The sequence below is a fragment of the Hyperolius riggenbachi genome, chromosome 11 (assembly GCF_040937935.1).
Source record: "Hyperolius riggenbachi isolate aHypRig1 chromosome 11, aHypRig1.pri, whole genome shotgun sequence".
NCBI classification, from domain to species: Eukaryota; Metazoa; Chordata; class Amphibia; order Anura; family Hyperoliidae; genus Hyperolius; species Hyperolius riggenbachi.
The window spans coordinates 52,789,838-52,810,738 of record NC_090656.1 but is presented as its reverse complement, the minus strand read 5'-3'; the positions used below and the strand labels follow the sequence as shown (position 1 = coordinate 52,810,738).

Below are 20,901 nucleotides of genomic sequence, written 5' to 3'. Positions count from 1 at the left end.
GTGAGATTTTGATTGCATGCATCCCCGCAGGCCATTGCCATGGCGCCGCACGCATTAATGTTTAGGGCCAACCTGTGTCACCATTCTGCCTCTGTTCTCCTGTAGTTCCATAGGAATTTGTATAGAACTACAAAGAAATGGTCGCCGGAGTGTATACATGGCATACACTGGAAAATTTCAGCCATTTTTTAAGTCCTAAAGTGATTACTATGAGACTGCGGAAAATGGCTGCAGAAGTCCCAGTGGAGAAAGAAAAGAGACATAGGCCTGGACTTGAGGAAAGAGTAGCCACTGTGCCAGCAGCAGTCACTCATTAGAAGCTACCACTGCACATTGTAGGGGGCATGCCGTCAGCACACATGGGGCTTGATTCACAAAGCCGTACAAACTGTTTAGCATGGGTGTGCTAAACAGTTAGCACGTGAAGTGCCGTTCACGGACTTTGCTCGCGCAAAAGTCAGCGAATGGCACTTCACGTGCTAACTGTTTAGCACACCCGTGCTAAACAGTTTGCACGGCTTTGTGAATCAAGCCCATGGTGTATGTTTTTATTTCCTGCGGAAATGTTTTGACAAAACTATAATAGGCATACTGTACCTATAAACAATCAGAAAAAAATTGTTTAAATTTGCTAGTTCCCTCCCATCTATTTAACCACTTGAGGACCGCAGTGTGAACCCCCCCCCCCCTCCCTAGTGACCAGGCCATTTTTAGTTAAATAGGCCACAGCAGCTTTAAGGCCAAGCTGCAGGGCCGTACAACTCAGCACACAAGTGATTCCCTCTCTTTTCTCCCCACCAACAGAGCTCTCTGTTGGTGGGGTCTGATCGCCCCCCCCAGTGTTTGTTTGTTTTATTTATAAATATTTATTTGTTATTTTTTAATAAAATCCTGCTTTTTTTTAATTAACGTTATTACCCTCCCTCCCCCGCCAGCCAATTGGCTGTGATAGGCTTCAGCCTATCACAGCGGATCGCTTCCCTGTGTCCCAGTGGACAGCCGTGTCACATGGCTTTCCCCAGTACAGTGCTGCTGCGGATCACAGCGCTGTACAAAGTAATTAGTTTCGCCGTCTAAGTCTCCCGAGCGGCGGACTGAAGGCGGGCCAGAGCTCTGCCCCCCGAGCAGGAGATACGCGGGCAGCCTGCACGGAATCTCCTGCTAGCTCCATTGACAGCCGTTCACGCCAATGGGCGGGGAGCAGTCCTAGGGCTGCCGCACTGCTCACACCAATTGGCGTGGAGCAGTCGGTAAGTAGTTAAAGACCTGTAATATGGCCCTTGGACCAAAATGTTTGGACAACCCTGATGTACTGTATGCTTTACTGTATGCATTGCATCGCACTTGTACCGCACAATCTGACTTTCTTTTCATCACTGTAGCATTACCATCTACATTGTGGAAAGTGGGAAAGGACCTTTAGGTTACGTAGCAGTAGCCTTGTCCTGGTACCCACTTGTGCTTTCAGAAATCACTGTGATTCCCAAAAGCGCAAAGTACCGCATTTTTTAAAGTGATTTAACGGTTATTGCCAGTTATGGGATCGCTTTGGGCAAATCGCAAAAAATGCTGCAGGAGCTGCGATTGTGATTTGAGGAAACGACAATCATGGCAGTGGAACCACCTGCATTGGCTAACGTTAGTCTATCACTTTTGAAATCATCGGCAATGGCAAAGTTACCGAGGCTGATTGCGGCTGAACGGCAGACCAGGGGAGGACGGCGAGGGACTCAGACGTGCTTATTGGGCTGGAGGAAGCCCCGGGTAATTATCAAATCTTTATTGTTTTACGTCTTTGGTACACGCTGCCCTCTCAGCCATCCCGGCCTGTCATTGCCAACATGAATGCGTAATGTCGTCTGTATAATGAGATTCACCGGAGCCTCATATCAGCCAGGTAACAGCTGGGCCGATCCCTTACAGAAAATGGCCCTGACCACATACAGAAAAGGCAGAGGCCTTTTTCTGCCAGGTGGTGGAGTGCAAACGCTAGCGATTGCTAGTGGAAAAGGGCCCTTGCTCTCATTACTTTCTGCAGTAAGGTGAGATTTGTTGCCAAGGATACAAAGCAGAGCAGTTGAGATTACTGATTAGTGTGGAATTTCTTAGGTTGCTGCTGGATTAAAATGAAAGATCTTTGTCAACAATACTACAAAGCAAACAGTATTTGCAACAAACTAAATACCTAGGGGGTGACATTTATTTAATTATTTACACATCCACCCACCCTATTGTTTTAGCATAGTTTAGATAGGCAAGCAGGAAAAACTAGTCTTAAGGTCCGTACACACGCCGGACTGGAGGCAACGATTTTTCAGGCGATTTACTGTCCGATCTTATTTCCGATCGATTTTCATTCACTTCTATGATAAATCAATCGGAAAAAGGATCGAAAATAAGATCGGCCATGTCGGAAATTATCGAACCATCTTATCTGCTGAAAAAAACTTATGGTGTGTTCCCAGCATAAAGGTCCGTACACACGCCGGACTGAAGGGAACGACGGGTCCGTCGTCACCTCCCGCTGGGTGGGCGTTCCAACGACAGTCCGGCGTGTGTACGCACTGTCGGCGGACTGATACGGCTGTTTCTGAGCGATCCGCCGGGCGGATCGCTCAGAAACAGCCGTATCAGTCCGCCGACAGTGCGTACACACGCCGGACTGTCGTTGGAACGCCCACCCAGCGGGAGGTGACGACGGACCCGTCGTTCCCTTCAGTCCGGCGTGTGTACGGACCTTTATGCTGGGAACACACCATAAGTTTTTTTCAGCAGATAAGATGGTTCGATAATTTCCGACATGGCCGATCTTATTTTCGATCCTTTTTCCGATTGATTTATCATAGAAGTGAATGAAAATCGATCGGAAATAAGATCGGACAGTAAATCGCCTGAAAAATCTCATTGTGCATCCTTATCATTCCTTGGGTCACTGATGGGAACCTTCACAGCCTTGGGTATACGTATTTAACAAGGTGTTTTTTGTTCTTTTTTTCATCATTTTCGTACAGCTGAAGCTATGTGTCTCAGTCTAAGTGAACAAACCCCAAACATTAGGGAGCCCTCTGAGGCAGGCTGGGACCAAGAGGATAAATGTGAGGATACATTCTGGGAAAAAGCTAAAGAAATATACCACAAAATGCAACACCTGCAACCACATAATGAGGTAAGTGGAAGTGTATAGAAAACATATCTAACACATTCCTAAGTAACACAGCATGAGCAAAGCCCCTCCTCTGGCCACACATAAGGTAGCCATTTGGTTACTCAGGGAACGCATGTGTTTTAATATGTATACACAATATTAATAATAAATATAATAATAATAATAATAACAATAATAGTGGAGGAAATAATTATTTGACCCCTCACTGATTTTGTAAGTTTGTCCAATGACAAAGAAATGAAGTCTCAGAACAGTATCATTTCAATGGTAGGTTTATTTTAACAGTGGCAGATAGCACATCAAAAGGAAAATCGAAAAAATAACCTTAAATAAAAGATAGCAACTGATTTGCATTGCATTGAGTGAAATAAGTTTTTGAACCCCTACCAACCATTAAGAGTTCTGGCTCCCACAGAGTGGTTAGACACTTCTACTCAATTAGTCACCCTCATTAAGGACACCTGTCTTAACTAGTCACCTGTATAAAAGACACCTGTCCACAGAATCAATCAATCAAGCAGACTCCAAACTCTCCAACATGGGAAAGACCAAAGAGCTGTCCAAGGATGTCAGAGACAAAATTGTAGACCTGCACAAGGCTGGAATGGGCTACAAAACCATTAGCAAGAAGCTGGGAGAGAAGGTGACAACTGTTGGTGCGATTGTTCGAAAATGGAAGGAGCACAAAATGACCATCAATCGACCTCGCTCTGGGGCTCCACGCAAGATCTCACCTCGTGGGGTGTCAATGGTTCTGAGAAAGGTGAAAAAGCATCCTAGAACTACACGGGAGGAGTTAGTGAATGACCTCAAATTAGCAGGGACCACAGTCACCAAGAAAACCATTGGAAACACATTACACCGCAATGGATTAAAATCCTGCAGGGCTCGCAAGGTCCCCCTGCTCAAGAAGGCACATGTGCAGGCTCATCTGAAGTTTGCCAATGAACACCTGAATGATTCTGTGAGTGACTGGGAGAAGGTGCTGTGGTCTGATGAGACCAAAATAGAGCTCTTTGGCATTAACTCAACTCGCTGTGTTTGGAGGAAGAAAAATGCTGCCTATGACCCCCAAAACACCGTCCCCACCGTCAAGCATGGGGGTGGAAACATTTTGCTTTGGGGGTGTTTTTCTGCTAAGGGAACAGGACAACTTAATCGCATTAACGGGAAAATGAACGGAGCCATGTATCGTGAAATCCTGAACGACAACCTCCTTCCCTCTGCCAGGAAACTTAAAATGGGTCGTGGATGGGTGTTCCAGCACGACAATGACCCAAAACATACAGCAAAGGCAACAAAGGAGTGGCTCAAGAAGAAGCACATTAAAGGGAAGGTTCAGGGACGCCTTGAAAAAAATAAAAATCTATATCCACTTACCTGGGGCTTCCTCCAGCCCGTGGCAGGCAGGAGGTGCCCTCGCTGCCGCTCCAGAGGCTCCCGGTCGTCTTCGGTGGCCGACCCGACCTGGCCAGGCCGGCTGCCAGGTCAGGCTCTTCTGCGCTCCAAGGACGGGCTCTTCTGCGTCCCACGCGGGCGCGCTGACGTCATCGGACGTCCTCCGGGCTGTACTGCTTTTTTCCTATCAGACTCGTGCTTTTTTCCTATCAGACTCAGTAGGGTGCGCTCATTAGTCCCTGTTGAGGAGTCTAGCCCAAGGGCTACTTACGGAATAGGTGCTGGCTTACTGAACAGGAAGAGCCGAGCCCTTAACATACCATAAGATACATAGATCTATATAAGTACATATAGATGGAAGACAAATGTATAGCTGAGTGTGGTAATTTTTTTTTTTTTTACTTCATCCTGTTTGTTCACTTACTCTCTGAGGAGGTCTGCCTGTTGTCCCTGGGCCTGTGTTGTTTGGCGCTCTAAGAAGTCTGGCTGCTGCCGTTTGCTGTTTGTGGATTAGGAGAATGTTGTCTAATTACCTTTAGGGCCCTTTCACACCGAGGCGGTGCCCCAACGCTGTGCAATAAAAGTCTATAGAGACTTTAATTCTGGTACATTACGACGCCACGGAAGTGACTTTTTCGCCGCATCTCCGACGCAGGTCAAGCACTACATTATTACTGCTGCGATCTGCATCGGCACGGAAGTCAAGTTAGTCTATGGCGACGTGTAGATTTAAAAAAAAAAGTGACGTGTATTTAAACAAAACACTTCTGCATACCCAAAGCAGGAAGTGACAGCAAGTGCGTGTCTCTTCCTGCTTGGCCGGTTGCCAGACAGGGAATACCGCGCAGTAGCTCGATGTTCCCTGAAGGCCTGTTTTTGACGGTGGGATGCGTTGTGTCGGGCGCGATGCATTGCTGATGCTGGTTTCTGGTGGGAAACCAGCCTCAGGGTCACTTTGCCTGTGTTTTGGGAGAAAACTCGGGCCCACTGTCTTAGCGTTACTGTGTTACATTACTGTTATCTCTGCCCACATCCAGTTATGACCACACCCATGTTTGCCTATTCTGGTCTGGCACTTTGGTCAAACTTGAGAACCCCAGGTGGCCCTCGAGTCATACAGTTTGCCCTCCCCTGGGTTAGACTCTGCTCTGTCTCCACTGGCTGCATGCTTGTTGCAGGTATGTGAATTAAACACAACTAAAGCTTAAAGTGAACCTCCAGACTAAAAATCTACTCAGCAGCACTGAAAAAGCTTGGTGTTTCTTTAAGAGTTTCACAGCATCAGAACTTTGTTTTTTTTTTTTGTTTTTTTTTTACCCAAGCCTCATTTTTAGCTGCACAGAAGAAAACTGCCCGGGCATTTTTCCCCTGATGCTGTGCAAAGCATGATGGGATTTCTAATGATGTTGTTCTCCTTCTGCTGTTACGGTGCACATTTTTTTTTAATTTGAGATTTGAAGCCTAGCGTGTACAGCTCGGAGGGGTGATCAGGAGACAGGTCAGTTAGAACTGTGTCTCATACTCCCTGTCACCTCCTTTCAACCAAAAAGATGGCTGCCCCCATGAAATCAAACATTTGCCTGTTCTTTTAAAACCGGTGGGTAAGAGATTATATTACCTATCTATCTTAATTAACATGACTAACGTAACTTAATGACAGTATGTTTGTTTAGGCTGAAGTTCCTCTTTAAAGTTTAGCATGACAGCCAGACAAATGGCATTGTTTAACCTACTTGGCGGTAATCCTGAGCTGAGCTCGGGCTATGCCGCCGCGGAGGATTCCTCAGGCCCAGCTGGGCCGATTTTCATATTTATTTTTTAAAACATGCAGCTAGCACTATGCTAGCTGCGTGTTATGCACGATCGCCACCGATGCGCCACTACCTGCCGCGTAATAGCCGCCCCCCTGTTTGCTCTGATCGCCGGAGGCGATCTGAAGGGGTGGGGGGGATGCCGCTGCACAACAGCTATTATGTAGCTAGCGCTAGGCTAGTTACATGATTTAAAAAAAAAAAAATTAAAAATAAGTGCTGCGCTGCCCCCCTGGCGAATTTATTGTAACGCCAGGGGGGTTAAGAAGGCTAGATTCACAGTGGGACGTTGCGTTTTGATGCCACGTTAAAGTCGCACCGCAAGCTTACAACGCAACGCGCCCAAAAAGTGGCAACGCAGCGTTACCGTCGGATACAGCAGATACAGTAAAAAATACAGGCAATGAAAAGTATGCTTCCAAGTCATTACTGAGCATGTGCAAACAGTCCAACGCAGCTAATAACGTGTATAACGCACTGCATGCAGTACTTTTACTTAACGTGCAGCGTTAGACACCAACGCAACGTGTGCACTGTGAACAGGGCATTGATTTTTCATTGCAGTGAGTTATTCTGCGTTAAATGCTGTTTTAACGTGCGACTTTAACGTCCCACTGTGAACTTAGCCGAAGATAATAGCCTCTGTAATTTTCTCAATTTACCTTCCCTTTAAATACAGGTAGTCCATGGTTAACAAACGAGATAGGAACTGTAGGTTTCTTCTTAACTTGAATCTGTTCTTACTGTGCCATCTCTCTCCCCTGTCGCTCCACTATGCCCTCCCCCGTGTCACCTCTGACCTCCTGTTCCCTCAGCATCCCCCCCTGTACCACCTCTCCTCTCTTTTTTTCTTAAAGGGATACTGTAGGGGGGTCGGGGGAAAATGAGCTGAACTTACCCGGGGCTTCTAATGGTCCCCCACAGACATCCTGTGTTGGCGCAGCCACTCCCCAATGCTCCGGCCCCGCCTCCGGTTCACTTCAGGAATTTCTGACTTTAAAGTCAGAAAACCACTGCGCCTGCGTTGCCGTGTCCTCGCTCCCGCTGATGTCACCAGGAGTGTACTGCGCAGACACAGACCATACTGGGCCTGCGCTGTGCGCTTTTGATGACATCAGCGGGATCGAGGACACGGCAACGCAGGCGCAGTGGTTTTCTGACTTTAAAGTCAGAAATTCCAGAAGTGAACCGGAGGCGGGGCCGGAGCATCGGTGAGCGGCTGCGCTAGCACAGGATGTCTGCGGGGGACCATTAGAAGCCCCGGGTAGGTTCAGCTCATTTTCCCCGACCCCCCTACAGTATCCCTTTAAATCGATTTTCTCAGAAAAAAAAAAGGTGTTTTTGAAAAACACATTTTTCCTCTCTTTTTTTCTTAAATCGATTTTCTCAGAAAAAAAAGGTCTTTTTGAAAAATACATTTTTTTACTTGTTCCCATTTTCGGGTCGTTAGTAAGTCGGGGAATACCTGTACTGTTACAGGAGTCACTTTTCTTTATACTGGCTTGTTTATAGTTGACTTTTTAATTTTCTACTTCCAGGATATCGTAGACATTGAAGAACACAACAAAACGATGGACTGTAGTCCTAATTGTCAGAACGAAGGAAGCAGACTACATGCAGCTAATGTGATATCTGAGTTACCGTGTTTGATCAGTCAGTTAAAACAGCTAATTGATGATCCTGGTCCAGTCTCTTCCAGTAAAGAATTTCTGAGTCAAAGCATCATACAGAAATCACAAAGTAATTGTTTTTCCACTCAAAACAGAGCAGTCAGCGCCCTCAGGGAAAGTGCACCACTGGTATGTTATGTTTAGATGTATTATTCAAGATATTTGTAAGAGCTCTTTGATTAATGTGACCTTAAATGGGAAAAGATCCTGTGCTGTTGTGCTAAGCTCATTGAGCGCCAGTCTGTGTTTTTCTTTTATAGGCTTAGAATACCTGTCAGTATTATTCCTATGGATAGAAGTTATCATTTCTCATATTCAGGGGTTGTTCCGCAAAGTTTTGTCTCTACATTTGGAAGTCTGTAAATAGTTAGTTCTTGTTTTCTGTCATCCTTAGGGTACCCATAGACCAGGGGTCAGGAACCTTTTTGGCTGAGAGCCATAAACGCCACATATTAAAAAATGTAATTCTGTGAGAGCCATACAATATGTTTCAAACGGTGGACAGTGTGCATGCGCAGCAGAGAGCTCATGTCCCTGTTGCCATGGTGATGTGTATACAGTTGATCCACCGGGCAGCGGAAGTGTCAGACAAGTCTTCAGCTTCTCTTGGGTTTCAGCAACTTTTCCCTGAGAGCAAGACAGGAGAAATACCGACTAACATTTTGTACAATTAGCTAGCTGACTTGGGGGTTGATTCACTTTGTAGGACGAGATCCCCGCACTTTGGCCCAATAGGCTGCCTGTCAAGTGACAGGCAGCCTATTGGGACAATCAAAGTGCAGAGATCTCGTCCTACAAAGTCACTGGATCTGACAGGGTCAAGAGTGGGACAATTGGAGCAGCTGTTTGTTTTGGGGGGGGAGCGCAAGTAAGTTAGTAGTGCATACTACAGCAGTAGCGTTCCTACTTTGAAAATGTTACTTGCGCTGTCACACTAAGCTGAGCTGCTTGAGCTGTGTAGCTTAGTGAATCAACCCCTACTGATTTGTCTGTGAGCTAGATAGAGCCATCAAAAGAGCCACATCTGGCTCCCGAGCCATAGGTTCCCTACCCCTGCTATAGACAAATTCAAGGACACTTGTAAATTTTAATTATTTTATTTTTGGTGTTGCATAGAAGTGGGGGACATTAGTAGAAATTAATTCAAAAATATTTTATGTTATTCAGGGTTTAATGTCTGTCTCTGTTGTTTTCCTACATAACCATTGCGCTGTGAAAGTTTAAATTTAGAACCCAGCTCTGTGTACGTTTTTCACGTCCTCTGCAGGCATTCAGTTTAAGCGCATGTGTTTGTCAGTGTAAGCTCTATGAAACTGACGCCAAATAAATCACTTTTAAAATGCATAGTTGGGGGCGCCCTGGGACCAACCACTTCCTGTAAAGCAGACTTTAGCCGCTGCAGACTGCAATCTTCTCAGAACAAGTAGTCTGTGAGCTTCAGCCTCAGTGCTGTCTATTCATTTGAATGGATAATGTTTAACCTCCCTAGCGGTATGGACAGAAATGTCCGTTCAAAAAAACATGCTGTGAACAGTATAAACATGCATACACATCAATACTCTCCTGCACTGTATACTAGACCCTTGCTTGACACATTTTGGCAAGTTACAGGGAAAAAAAAGTTTTAAAAATAAATTTTATCACTGTTTGCACAGAAATCCTGGGGAAATTGAACGCTGGGAAGGTTAAAGAGACCCAGAGATGAGATGTATTGCTGTATTTTTACTTTCCTGGGGCTTCCTCCAGCCCCGTAAGCATGTATGTGTCCCTCGCCGTCCTCCTCAGCGCCGCTGTTCAACCGCAATGTTCCCTGGTAAGCGGCTCAGTGACGTCAGCGGCTGACTTTCTGAGCATGTGCGGACCTTCTGCGCAAGCACAGAAGGCCCCAGCTGATGTCACTGAGGCAGACTGAGTCTGACTGAGCCGCTTACCAGTAGTTGACTGCGGCTGAATGGCGGCGCTGAGGAGGATGGCGAGGGACATAGCCATGCTTATGGGGCTGGAGGAAGCCCCGGGTAAGTAGAGTGCTCATGTGAATTGGCCCTTATGCTGGGAATACATCATGAGATTTTTTGGCAGATAGATGGTTCGATAGATAATTTCCAACAGGTCCGATCTGATTTTAGATCATTTTTCTGATCAATTTCTCATAGAAGTGAAAGAAGTGAATGAAAAACGATTGAAAAAATGATCGGAAAATCGAACGGACAGTAAATATGCTGAAAAATCTCATTGTGTATTCCCAGCATTAGATCTATGCCCAGAGTTGGACTAGGAGGTGTACCAGAATTCTACAAAAATGAAGAAAAATGACAGGCCCCATAAGACTTGGCATTACTATAATGGGAAATTTGATTTAACTCCAGTCACAGAAATGAGATTATACAGTTTTCAGATTACCCAGCTAGCTCATGGTGAACCATAACTCCCAGGAGTGCATGACAGGGATCAAACAGCCTCCTTACTAAAATGCTATGCAAAACATACCTTTGCTTTCTTGTAACGAAAGGTATTTGCGATTATCCAGGTTGGAGTGGGCTCTGAGGTGTCCTACAATGCATCATTGCTGAATATGCAAATCATCTATTTGTTGTCCCTGATAGCTTATTCCCTACAGCTTATTTGGTATACAGTTTTCAGTATCACCAGGCTGAACTCTTCTTTTGTAGTGTTTTGAAAGTGTTGCAGACATCTTTTGTGGTATGCTGCTTCCTGACTACTGCCAATTACAGCTTATATATCTGCTGATCAGATCCCCTAGATTTACCTGGATAGCATCTATTATTGTTCCCCTATGAGCAGATGAATGAGCCTGAGCTTACTTTACCTCCCCTCTCCTGCTCTGGAAACCCCAAAAAGATAGAGTAATAAAGCAGCAGGGAAAAGAGATCAGCAGGGACATGCTCCATGTGATGATCTGAAGAGGTTTTGGAAGTGGACACGACTGGTCATTCATTTATTCCTGGAGGAGGGGCTGGGATGCAGCCATGCAAATGAGGCCATGAATCTTTGCTCACTGTGTCTGCATTTCTCAGAGCGAGGGTGCATGCATACTGATTAATGATTAGGCATTAGCACAGAGGGAGTGGATTCGCTGTGTCCTAAGTGATATGCTTACATAAATTCCACAATGAAAATCAGGCATAGTGGTAATCATCACCACCAATTACCACAAGCTAAAGGAGAGTCTGAGGAGAAACCCCTGAACCGGGGTACCGCGTCCTGGTTGTAACCTGTGAGACCCTTGTTCCTGCTCCACTTTCTACAGCATGTTTGGATGATGAGCAGGTGGATGGACGAGGATATGTAGAGTATAGTAAGGAAAGGAAGGTGTTGAGAAGTTGTTTAGGGGTTTCGGGACTGTGCGGAAATGAAGTATGAGGGCTTGGTGATGGATAAGGAGGTCTCCGAGCCCCGGCAGAGCTTGTTTGTGTGATCAATAGACCTCTGTGCATTTCCTCCAGCATCGCTCTGCCAATCCAACATCTGTTCAACCTTTAAAGGACACCCGAAGTGAAAATAAACTAATGAAATAAACGATTGTATCTATCTTCCTTCTCCTAAAAATGACTTTTTAAGATATTCCACAGTTTTATTTTATGTTTAAATCTGCTTTTTAACCTGCTGGGCGGTCTGGACGAGCCCAGCTTGTCCAGTACCGCCGGAGCCTGCCGCTCAGGCCCTGCTGGGCCGATTTGGCTCAAATAAAAAGCAGCACACGCAGCCGGCACTTTACCAGCCGCGTGTGCTGCCTGATCGCCGCTGCAGTGCGGCGATCCGCCGCATGCAGCGGCGAAAGAGGGTCCCCCCTGCCGCCTGAGCCCAGAGTAGCCGGAACAAAAAGTTCCGGCCAGCGCTAAGGGCTGGATCGGAGGCGGCTGACGTCAGGACGTCGGCTGACGTCCATGACGTCACTCCGCTCGTCGCCATGGCGACGAGGTAAGCGAAACACGGAAGGCCGCTCATTGCGGCCTTCCGTGTTACTTCTGGCCGCCGGAGGCGATCGGAAGAACGCCTCCGGAGCGCCCTCTAGTGGGCTTTCATGCAGCCAACTTTCAGTTGGCTGCATGAAATAGTTTTTTTCTTATTAAAAAAAAAACCTCCCGCAGCCTCCCTGGCGATCTTAATAGAACGCCAGGCAGGTTAAGTTTTAACTGTTTTATTGTTTTTGCTCAATGCCACATTCATTGAAGTATGCCAGAGCTAAAATCTATGAACTATTGACCCTTTTTATCTCTTTCCTGCTCTCAGACGCCATTTTCTGCTTGGAAAGTGTCCTAGCAGGACAGGACTGAGTCAGCCACTTACATACCTAATATTTTACTCTTTCAGGCAGAGAAATAAAAAAAGGAACACAGCACAGTTATTAGTGTGCTTGGCACTGTACATACCCATGTCTATCTCATCATGTCACATGTCACTTCGGGTATCCTTTAACCTCCTGCCGACCGCATCACGCCGATGGGCGTGGCCGTGGCGGCAGCCCCAGGACGCCTAACGCCGATCGGCGTAAAGTCCTGGGGCCAGCTAATGCAAGAGATCACGCGCAGGCTGCGCGTGCATCTCCTGCTTGGGGGGCGGAGCTCCACCCCGCCTTCAGTCTCGGGAGACTGTTAGACGGCGTGATCGCCGTCTATTTACACTGTGCAGCGCTGCGATCAGCAGCAGCGCTGCACTGGGGACAAGAGAGCGATCGGCTCTCATAGGCAGAAGCCTATGACAGCCGATCGCCGTAATTGGCTGGCTGTGGGGAGGAAGGGAAGGGATTTAAAGAAAGTTTTTTTTTTTTTCAAAACACTAACAATAATATTTATTACAAAAAAAAAATAAACATGGGGGGAGCGATCAGACCCCACCAACAGAGAGCTCTGTTGGTGGGGAGAAAAGGGGGGGGGGAATCACTTGTGTGCTGTGTTGTGCGCCCCTGCAGCTTGGCCTTAAAGCTGCAGTGGCCAATTTTACTAAAAATGGCCTGGTCACTAGGGGGGTTTAGCACTGCGGTCCTCAAGAGGTTAATATGTTCCATCAGTCAGGATTCCCTGATGATGTGATCGGTGCTGGTGTGAGTAGGGCCAGGGATGTACATAATGTATATTGTTTAAAATTGTATTTGCTATAAGCTGTGCTTTGCCATAGTTCAGTCATTTCTTTTTAGATTTCATCACCTAATTGCTCATCTCTAGGATAAAGCAAGGCGACAGATATTTCTAGACACAGCATCAGCACGCAGATCTGCAGCAGCATCATCAGGTCGACCAGATAATATTGCCAGTGACAGCCATACAGCTGCAGAGCAGACTCCAGCAGACGGCGTACACAGAGATCAGAGCTGCAGGTCACACTCCTGCAGAAATATGTCTGCCTCCAGAGATGTCTTCACTCAGACTGCTGCACAGCGTGTGACAGACAACTTGGACAGCAACTCTCCGGGACCACAGAGTGAGCTTATGCAGGAAGACGCGCTAATAAGTCCTGTGAGGAGTTCAGCTTCCAGGTATAGAGTGCTGTACCTGGATGACTTCTTGTATATGTATGTATATAAGGTTTCGCAATCTTAAATGTCAGTGTATATAATATTGTTTTCCAAGGCAAAAAAAGGGGCCTATGTTAGCCTACTTTGGTTCCAAATGTTAAACCATCACCATGACCATTGAGAGGTTAAAGTGTTTCTCCAATTTGTTTATATTACGTATTGGCCACAAAGACCATCCCAAAGCACTTTTCTTGGTTTCCCATCTTGCCCAAACACTAGGAACTCAGAATAGGCTGCTGTGTTGCTGAAGAAGAAATATTAGATTGAAATGTTGCTTGTGTGTTAACCATAAGACCTGGATACATATGTACATTATTAGGGGCCGGCCACCCTCAACTATATACATGTGTATAGGCTGCAGCGACAATATTTTCTCTGCAAAACCCACCAAAATCTTAAACCGTTGTCATATTACTAAATATGTTTTTGTAGCTCAGTGTCAGGGTTGCCGATAGACCATCACAGGAGATAGAATTGTATGGGGCCCTAAAGATTCTAGGGCCCAGCCTGGGGGGGTCCTACCATGAAGCACATTAAGGCACTTTTCTCTAGCCGTCATACGGGACACTGGAGATGTGGCTCCGCCCATCCAATTAGTGGAAACCACCTGAAAGAGTAAAAAGAGTATTAATAGCCCCCACCCTCCCCTGGCTCCTCAGTTTAATTTGGTTTCCGTCCCGGAAACACCGAAGAGGAGTAGCTCCCTTAATTTTTAATAATTTTTAGCTTCACTAGGTGGTGAGGCCAAGAGAAGACCGGGTGGCTTGGGTGATCGTTGTGAACGCTAAGTGGCGTCTCTTTATGCACCCGGTTTTCTGCCGAACGCGGTGTTCGGATGTCGATCCCTCTGCCCTCCGTATGCATTTGTGCGGGCAAGGATCGTGGGACTCTCCCCCAGCTGCTTGGCATGGCAGCACTGCGCATGCAGGAAATCCCTGGGCCACAAGCGATGGTTGGGAAGCTGGCGCTGGTGGGGGAGTCTAATATAGGAGAACTAGGCAGCATAAGAAATGGAACTGCTCCTGTTGTTCTCCCCCATGCTGGAAAGATGGGATCACAGGCAAGAGGCTTCCCAGTCTGTTCCAGCAGCAGAGGTGACTGCATTGACCATACTGGAGAGATGGGATCACAGGCAAGAGGCTTCCCAGTCTTTTCCAGCAGCAGAGGTGAGTGCATTGACCATGCTGGAGAGATGGGATCACAGGCAAGAGGCTTCCCAGTCTTTTCCAGCAGCAGAGGTGAGTGCATTGACCATGCTGGAGAGATGGGATAACAGGCATGAGGCTTCCTAGTCTGTTCCAGCAGCAGAGGTGACTGCATTGACCATACTGGAGAGATGGGATCACAGGCAAGAGGCTTCCCAGTCTTTTCCAGCAGCAGAGGTGAGTGCATTGACCATGCTGGAGAGATGGGATAACAGGCATGAGGCTTCCTAGTCTGTTCCAGCAGATGAGGTGTGTGCACTGATAGTGTTTTTTTGCAGGGATATACACTCATATTATGCAGTTTAGAGTGTGATTTCACCTGTGTTTTATCCTTTCCCGCTATCTATATCATAGCAAGCTGAAAGTAAAAGCGGGGGAGGTATAGGATAATGTTTGGAGAAGCCAAAAACTAAAAAGGTTGCTATTGCAACATTAAGCTTCCCCAGTATTATAACGAGATGATTTGTCAAGCCTGCACTAGATCTATGAGTGCTGTAGTGATTGACAATTTATACAAAGAGGTAATGGAGTCTTTCAGGGTAAGGAAAGCCCGGAGCAGTCTTAAGGAGTCATTTGTTTCCTATGCTAGATGCAGAAACTAACATTTTGCAGGGATGTGCACTCATATGTTTAATATTAGAGAGTGATTTTCCCTGTATCTATTTTTTTCTTTTCTCCTATCCTCTGTGTCCATGTGATCTAGCTGTGAATGTTAAGCAGCAGGTGGGGTGAAGGTGAATTGTTGCCATTGCAGCAATTGGCTTCCCCAATATTAGAACATGATGATTTGTCAAACCTGCACTGAAGCGATGGTGATTGACAATTAAGGGGTAATGGAAACTTTCAAGAAATTAATCTCTGGTTAGTTTTCAGGGAGTCCCTTGTTTCGAATTTGACTTCGAATCTGTTTCGATTACGACTTTCAGTCGGTTTCGATTATGACTTCGAGTCTTTCGCAGTATGTTGCGATTATGACTTTGTCTCTTTCGATTATGACTTTGTCTCTTTCGATTATGACTTTGTCTCTTTCGATTATGACTTTGAGTCTTTCGATTATGACTTTGAGTCTTTCGATTATGACTTTGAGTCTTTCGATTATGACTTTGAGTCTTTCGATTATGACTTTGAGTCTTTCGATTATGACTTTGAGTCTTTCGATTATGACTTTGAGTCTTTCGATTATGACTTTGAGTCTGTTTCGATTTTGACTTCGAGTCTGTTTCGATTTTGACTTTCAGTCTTTCGATTATGACTTTTAGTCTTTCGATTATGACTTTTAGTCTTTCGATTATGACTTCGAGTCTGTTTCGATTATGACTTTTAGTCTTTCGATTATGACTTTTAGTCTTTCGATTATGACTTTTAGTCTTTCGATTATGACTTCGAGTCTTTCGATTATGACTTTGAGTCTTTCGATTATGACTTTGAGTCTTTCGATTATGACTTTGAGTCTTTCGATTATGACTTTGAGTCTGTTTCGATTTTGACTTTGAGTCTGTTTCGATTTTGACTTCGAGTCTGTTTCGATTTTGACTTTCAGTCTTTCGATTATGACTTTTAGTCTTTCGATTATGACTTTTAGTCTTTCGATTATGACTTTGAGTCTTTCGATTATGACTTCGAGTCTGTTTCGATTATGACTTCGAGTCTGTTTCGATTATGACTTTGTCTCTTTCGATTATGACTTCGAGTCTTTCGATTATGACTTCGAGTCTTTCGATTATGACTTCGAGTCTTTCGATTATGACTTCGAGTCTTTCGATTATGACTTCGAGTCTTTCGATTATGACTTCGAGTCTTTCGATTATGACTTAGAGTCTTTCGATTATGACTTAGAGTCTTTCGATTATGACTTAGAGTCTTTCGATTATGACTTCGAGTCTGTTTCGATTATGACTTTCAGTCTTGCGATTATGACTTTCAGTCTTGCGATTATGACTTTCAGTCTTGCGATTATGACTTCGAGTCTTTCGATTATGACTTCGAGTCTTTCGATTATGACTTCGAGTCTTTCGATTATGACTTCGAGTCTGTTTCGATTATGACTTTCAGTCTTGCGATTATGACTTTCAGTCTTGCGATTATGACTTTCAGTCTTGCGATTATGACTTTCTTTCGGTTTTGACTTTGTCTGTTTTGATTTTGACTTCGAGCCTCTTTCGAATTGGTCTGCAAACCTGTTTCGAATTGGTCTGATATACAGGCCGGCACTTTACCTATGCTGGCTGTGGAGATTGAAAATCTTGTATAGAGGATATAAGTGGATGCAGAGCAGAGGGTTTCGAGATGCTGAAATCTTAGAAATGTATGCAGTAAGATTATAATGGATATTGACAATCCTGCTCTGAGGGCCAGTGCGGTTGTGTGGCAGAATTGTTCTGCATGGGAATTTACTGCCCATACGGTTCTGTGGACCTATGCATAGTACGGTGTCGTTTTGGCAGAGTAGTGGCCCTCCATAGTTATGTCTTTTCAGACTACTTGTTTATCTCTCCAGTGTCCCGTATGACGGCTAGAGAATGTTACAGTTCGACTTACCGGTAACTGTATTTCTAGACGTCATACGGGACACCGACCCACCTCTATTCCTGTCGCACTCTCTTACGGCTATTGGATTGGGGGTTTATGGGTTACACTTCTTTTGAGGTGTCTTTTATTTCCTCTCCTCTTCTCTGTGTTTTAGTTGGAAGTTACTTTCATTACACTGAGGAGCCAGGGGAGGGTGGGGGCTATTAATACTCTTTTTACTCTTTCAGGTGGTTTCCACTAATTGGATGGGCGGAGCCACATCTCCAGTGTCCCGTATGACGTCTAGACAATGACGTCTAGACAGTTACCGGTAAGTCTAACTGTAACAATCAGACACTTGACCAGAGCTGCAAGATCTGAGGAGGATGCTCGCTGGAGGAGGATGCTTGCTGGTATAATATAGATTCTGAATGTCATTCACTAGTACTACCAGCTTGCTGTCTCTCACACAGACCTCCTGTCACCCCCTCCCTTTCTCATCATTATTCACTTCAGTCACCACCCCTCCCCATGTGCAGTGCTGAGAGTGTAACCTATCAGCTTATAACTACTGTTCACATTTGTACATGTGATTCTACTAGTGTGTAGGTGTTGACAATGGGGTCCAAGCTAAAGGAGAGCAGAGAAAGGTGTAACCTAATCCATTCCTCCTTGCTGTCTTTTTACAGCTCTAACCAAGCTGATAACCAGAGTTATGCTATGGAGTTCGGCAGGACAGGGAGACAGTGAGTGAAGGACACTGGCTGTGTGTGATGTATGCATGGAGTATCTGTGTTTGCATTTTGTATGCTCTATTTAGTATGTACAGATGGCTGTGCAGGCGCCCCAATTAGCTGTAGTTATTTGGAATATTGGTGCTGAGGCCTGTGGAAATGCAAATAGTGCTATTGCTTTTCCACAATGCAGTGTCGCTAATTGCATTTCTGCAAGCACTTCCACAATGCCGCTATTCTGCAATGCCACTATTATCATTTCCTCTATTCCACAATGCAGTGCTACTATTAGCATTTCCGCAAGCCCTGGCGCCCTGGATTATTTCAAATCATTATCGCCAATCTGGTGGCTCCAGGCGCTGAAACTTACCTTTATTGCCGCACATCTTGGCTTTGTGGTAGAAGGGGAAGGAAAGCTTGTGTGTGTGTGTGTGTGTGTGGGGGGGGGGGGGGGGGGTTAGGGTTAGACACCACCAGGGTGTTTCTTAGGTTTAGGCATCACCACTGGGGTCTTAGGATTAGGCACCACCAAGGAGGGGGGTCTTAGGGTTAGGCATCAGTAGAGGGTGGGTTCTGTGTGGGAGTAGGGTTAGGTCTAGCCATAGTAAAATATCGGCAAATATTACTGATATTTTACTATGGAAATTCATTAGTAGAATATCGAATTGTGGCAAACCCTGTGCCCTCTTTTCCAGGCACCTTTTTTAATGTATGCAGGACTGAGCATACGTTATTTGGCGTAACTTCAGAAATTGGGGCCTTACCCCTTTCTGCAGTGTCCCACCCCATTAGCATAACGCATAGTACATATGCATGTTAGATCTCAATACAGATGAATTATTTGAACAGTTTTTTTATTTACCTGAAAGTGTATGTAGACTGATGGGCCACGCATGTCTTTGATCAGTTTAATTTGCATTACCTCTGAAATTATACCCCCTTTTTATCATTCTCCTATGCTTACCGTAACTATCCTTTAGGCCTGGTTCACACTGCAAGAGCTTGTTTTAGCGCTAGTGATTTGAATAGCTCTTGCTAATGGGTGTTCTTTATTAAATCACCTCGCTCAAGTGAGAACACGCATATAATATTACATTAGCAGGAGCTTTTCAAATCACAAGCGCTTAGAAAAAGCTCTTGCAGTATAAACCAGCCCTTACACAAATCTGTTTAACTGTTACCGTTTGATAAAAGCACCAATAAAAAAAAATACAGGTGACCCCTGACTTACGAACGTCCTGCCAATACGAGCTGCCTGATCCAGTTGCAATTACGTCATTTCCGCGCAGGGGAAGTTTGAAGAAGCAGTTTCAAACTTCCCCCAAGTCCTGGTGCATGTCCCCCCGCAGCAGCTGCATTTCTGGACTCACTTCCAATGCCACCTTCCGGCTCTTGTGCACACCATGCTTCCTGTATGTCACATGACATACAGGAAGCAGTGCTGTACACTAGATGGAGCAGGAGGCGGAGTGGCTAGACGGGCAGTGCTGGACTCGGGCTGGAAGGTGAGTCCAGCACTGCTGCTGCAGGGAGAGAGGGTTGCGGAAGCAGAGGCACAGAGGGGGCACAGACACAAAAAGGACAGAGGCACTGAGGGGACAAAGACCGGAAAAAGACATACAGAGGGGACATAGAAGGGACAGAGGCACTGAGAGGACATAGACCAGACAAAGAAACACAGAGGAGACACATACACAGAAGGGACAGAGGTGCTGAGAGAACACAGACTGGACAAAAACACAGAGGGGACAGAGGCAATGAGGGGACACAGACCGGACAAAGACACAGAGAGGGGAAGAGGCATAGAAGGGACAGAGGGGACAATGAGACAAAGAAGACAGAGAGGAACAGGGGAGGACAAACAGGCACAGAGTGGGACAGAGGGACACAGAAGGAGACAGAGAGACACAGAGGGGGGGGGGGGGGGGGGGGGAAGCACTGAAGGGGAGAAACACACAGAGGGGGACAGAGAGACACAGAGGGGGACACTGGAGACAGAGGGGGGCACATAGGAGACATGTGAGGTGGAACAGTGTTCAGACTTAATAACAGATTTAGGTTTAGAAAGAACCTACAGTCCTTATCTTGTTCGTTAACTGGAGACTACCTATATAGCTGTTTACAGGTCCAGTCAGAATTAAACAACAAAATCAGTCCAGCTGTTCACAGATCCAGTCAAAATATAAATCAAACAAACCTGCTTTGGAACAATTAGACTGTAGTGTTTATGGTCTCCTTCAGAGATCCGTTACATCAGAGATGAGATATATGTCTGTGTATAGGATGATGACTATATTTGATGGACGGCCATGTCAGAACATGATATATAGTAGTGATTTTTCAAGATAATGAATGCTAGTGCTGTGTATCTCTGCAGAGCTATTCGAGTATGAAGCCTGAATACAAAAGAGCCTGACCTGTTTATTTTCTAGCACTCGAGACTGGATGCACCATGTTGTGATTGCTGAAGAGAGAAACCTAATTGTTGCTGTTTGCAACACATTTTACTAAGTAAATATTTTTTTTACAAACAAGCTTTTCAGAACACTCCATTCCCTTAAAATGTAACGGTCAGGCATAAAATAAAAAATAAATTCTTTATTTTTATTTGGTAAACAAGTAATACGGATGCTAACCAGGCAATCCAAAAGTTAAGATCACTATTACATTTCTTGTTGATAAATGATCATTCCCCAGTTTACCTCACTCTTAATTGGTACACACAAAATTTGGTACACAAAAAGGAAGTTTTAGGGCATGCTGGGTTGTCATTTTTTGCTTCTCTACTTCAACTCAGACTTATCTATTGCAGCCTGATTGGCTGAAGCCTCTTTCCCTCCTGTTTTCTCCTCCCACACATCTATTCCTCTTTGATT

General features: G+C 45.4%; 1 protein-coding gene across 12 annotated transcripts in view; it reads left to right on the top strand.

Annotated features, from left to right (window-relative positions):
- The window catches only part of TERB1 (telomere repeat binding bouquet formation protein 1), a 138,676-nt gene that overhangs the window by 60,341 nt on the left and 57,434 nt on the right, over nt 1–20,901 (top strand). For 11 of the 12 annotated variants that reach the window (XM_068259680.1, XM_068259687.1, XM_068259685.1 and 8 more), the window contains 3 exons: nt 3,012–3,166; nt 7,914–8,174; nt 13,229–13,539. In XM_068259680.1, the coding sequence (XP_068115781.1) occupies nt 3,012–3,166; nt 7,914–8,174; nt 13,229–13,539 (727 nt within the window). The remainder of the gene's footprint in view (nt 1–3,011; nt 3,167–7,913; nt 8,175–13,228; nt 13,540–20,901) is intronic. The other variant, XM_068259686.1, reaches the window with a different exon arrangement.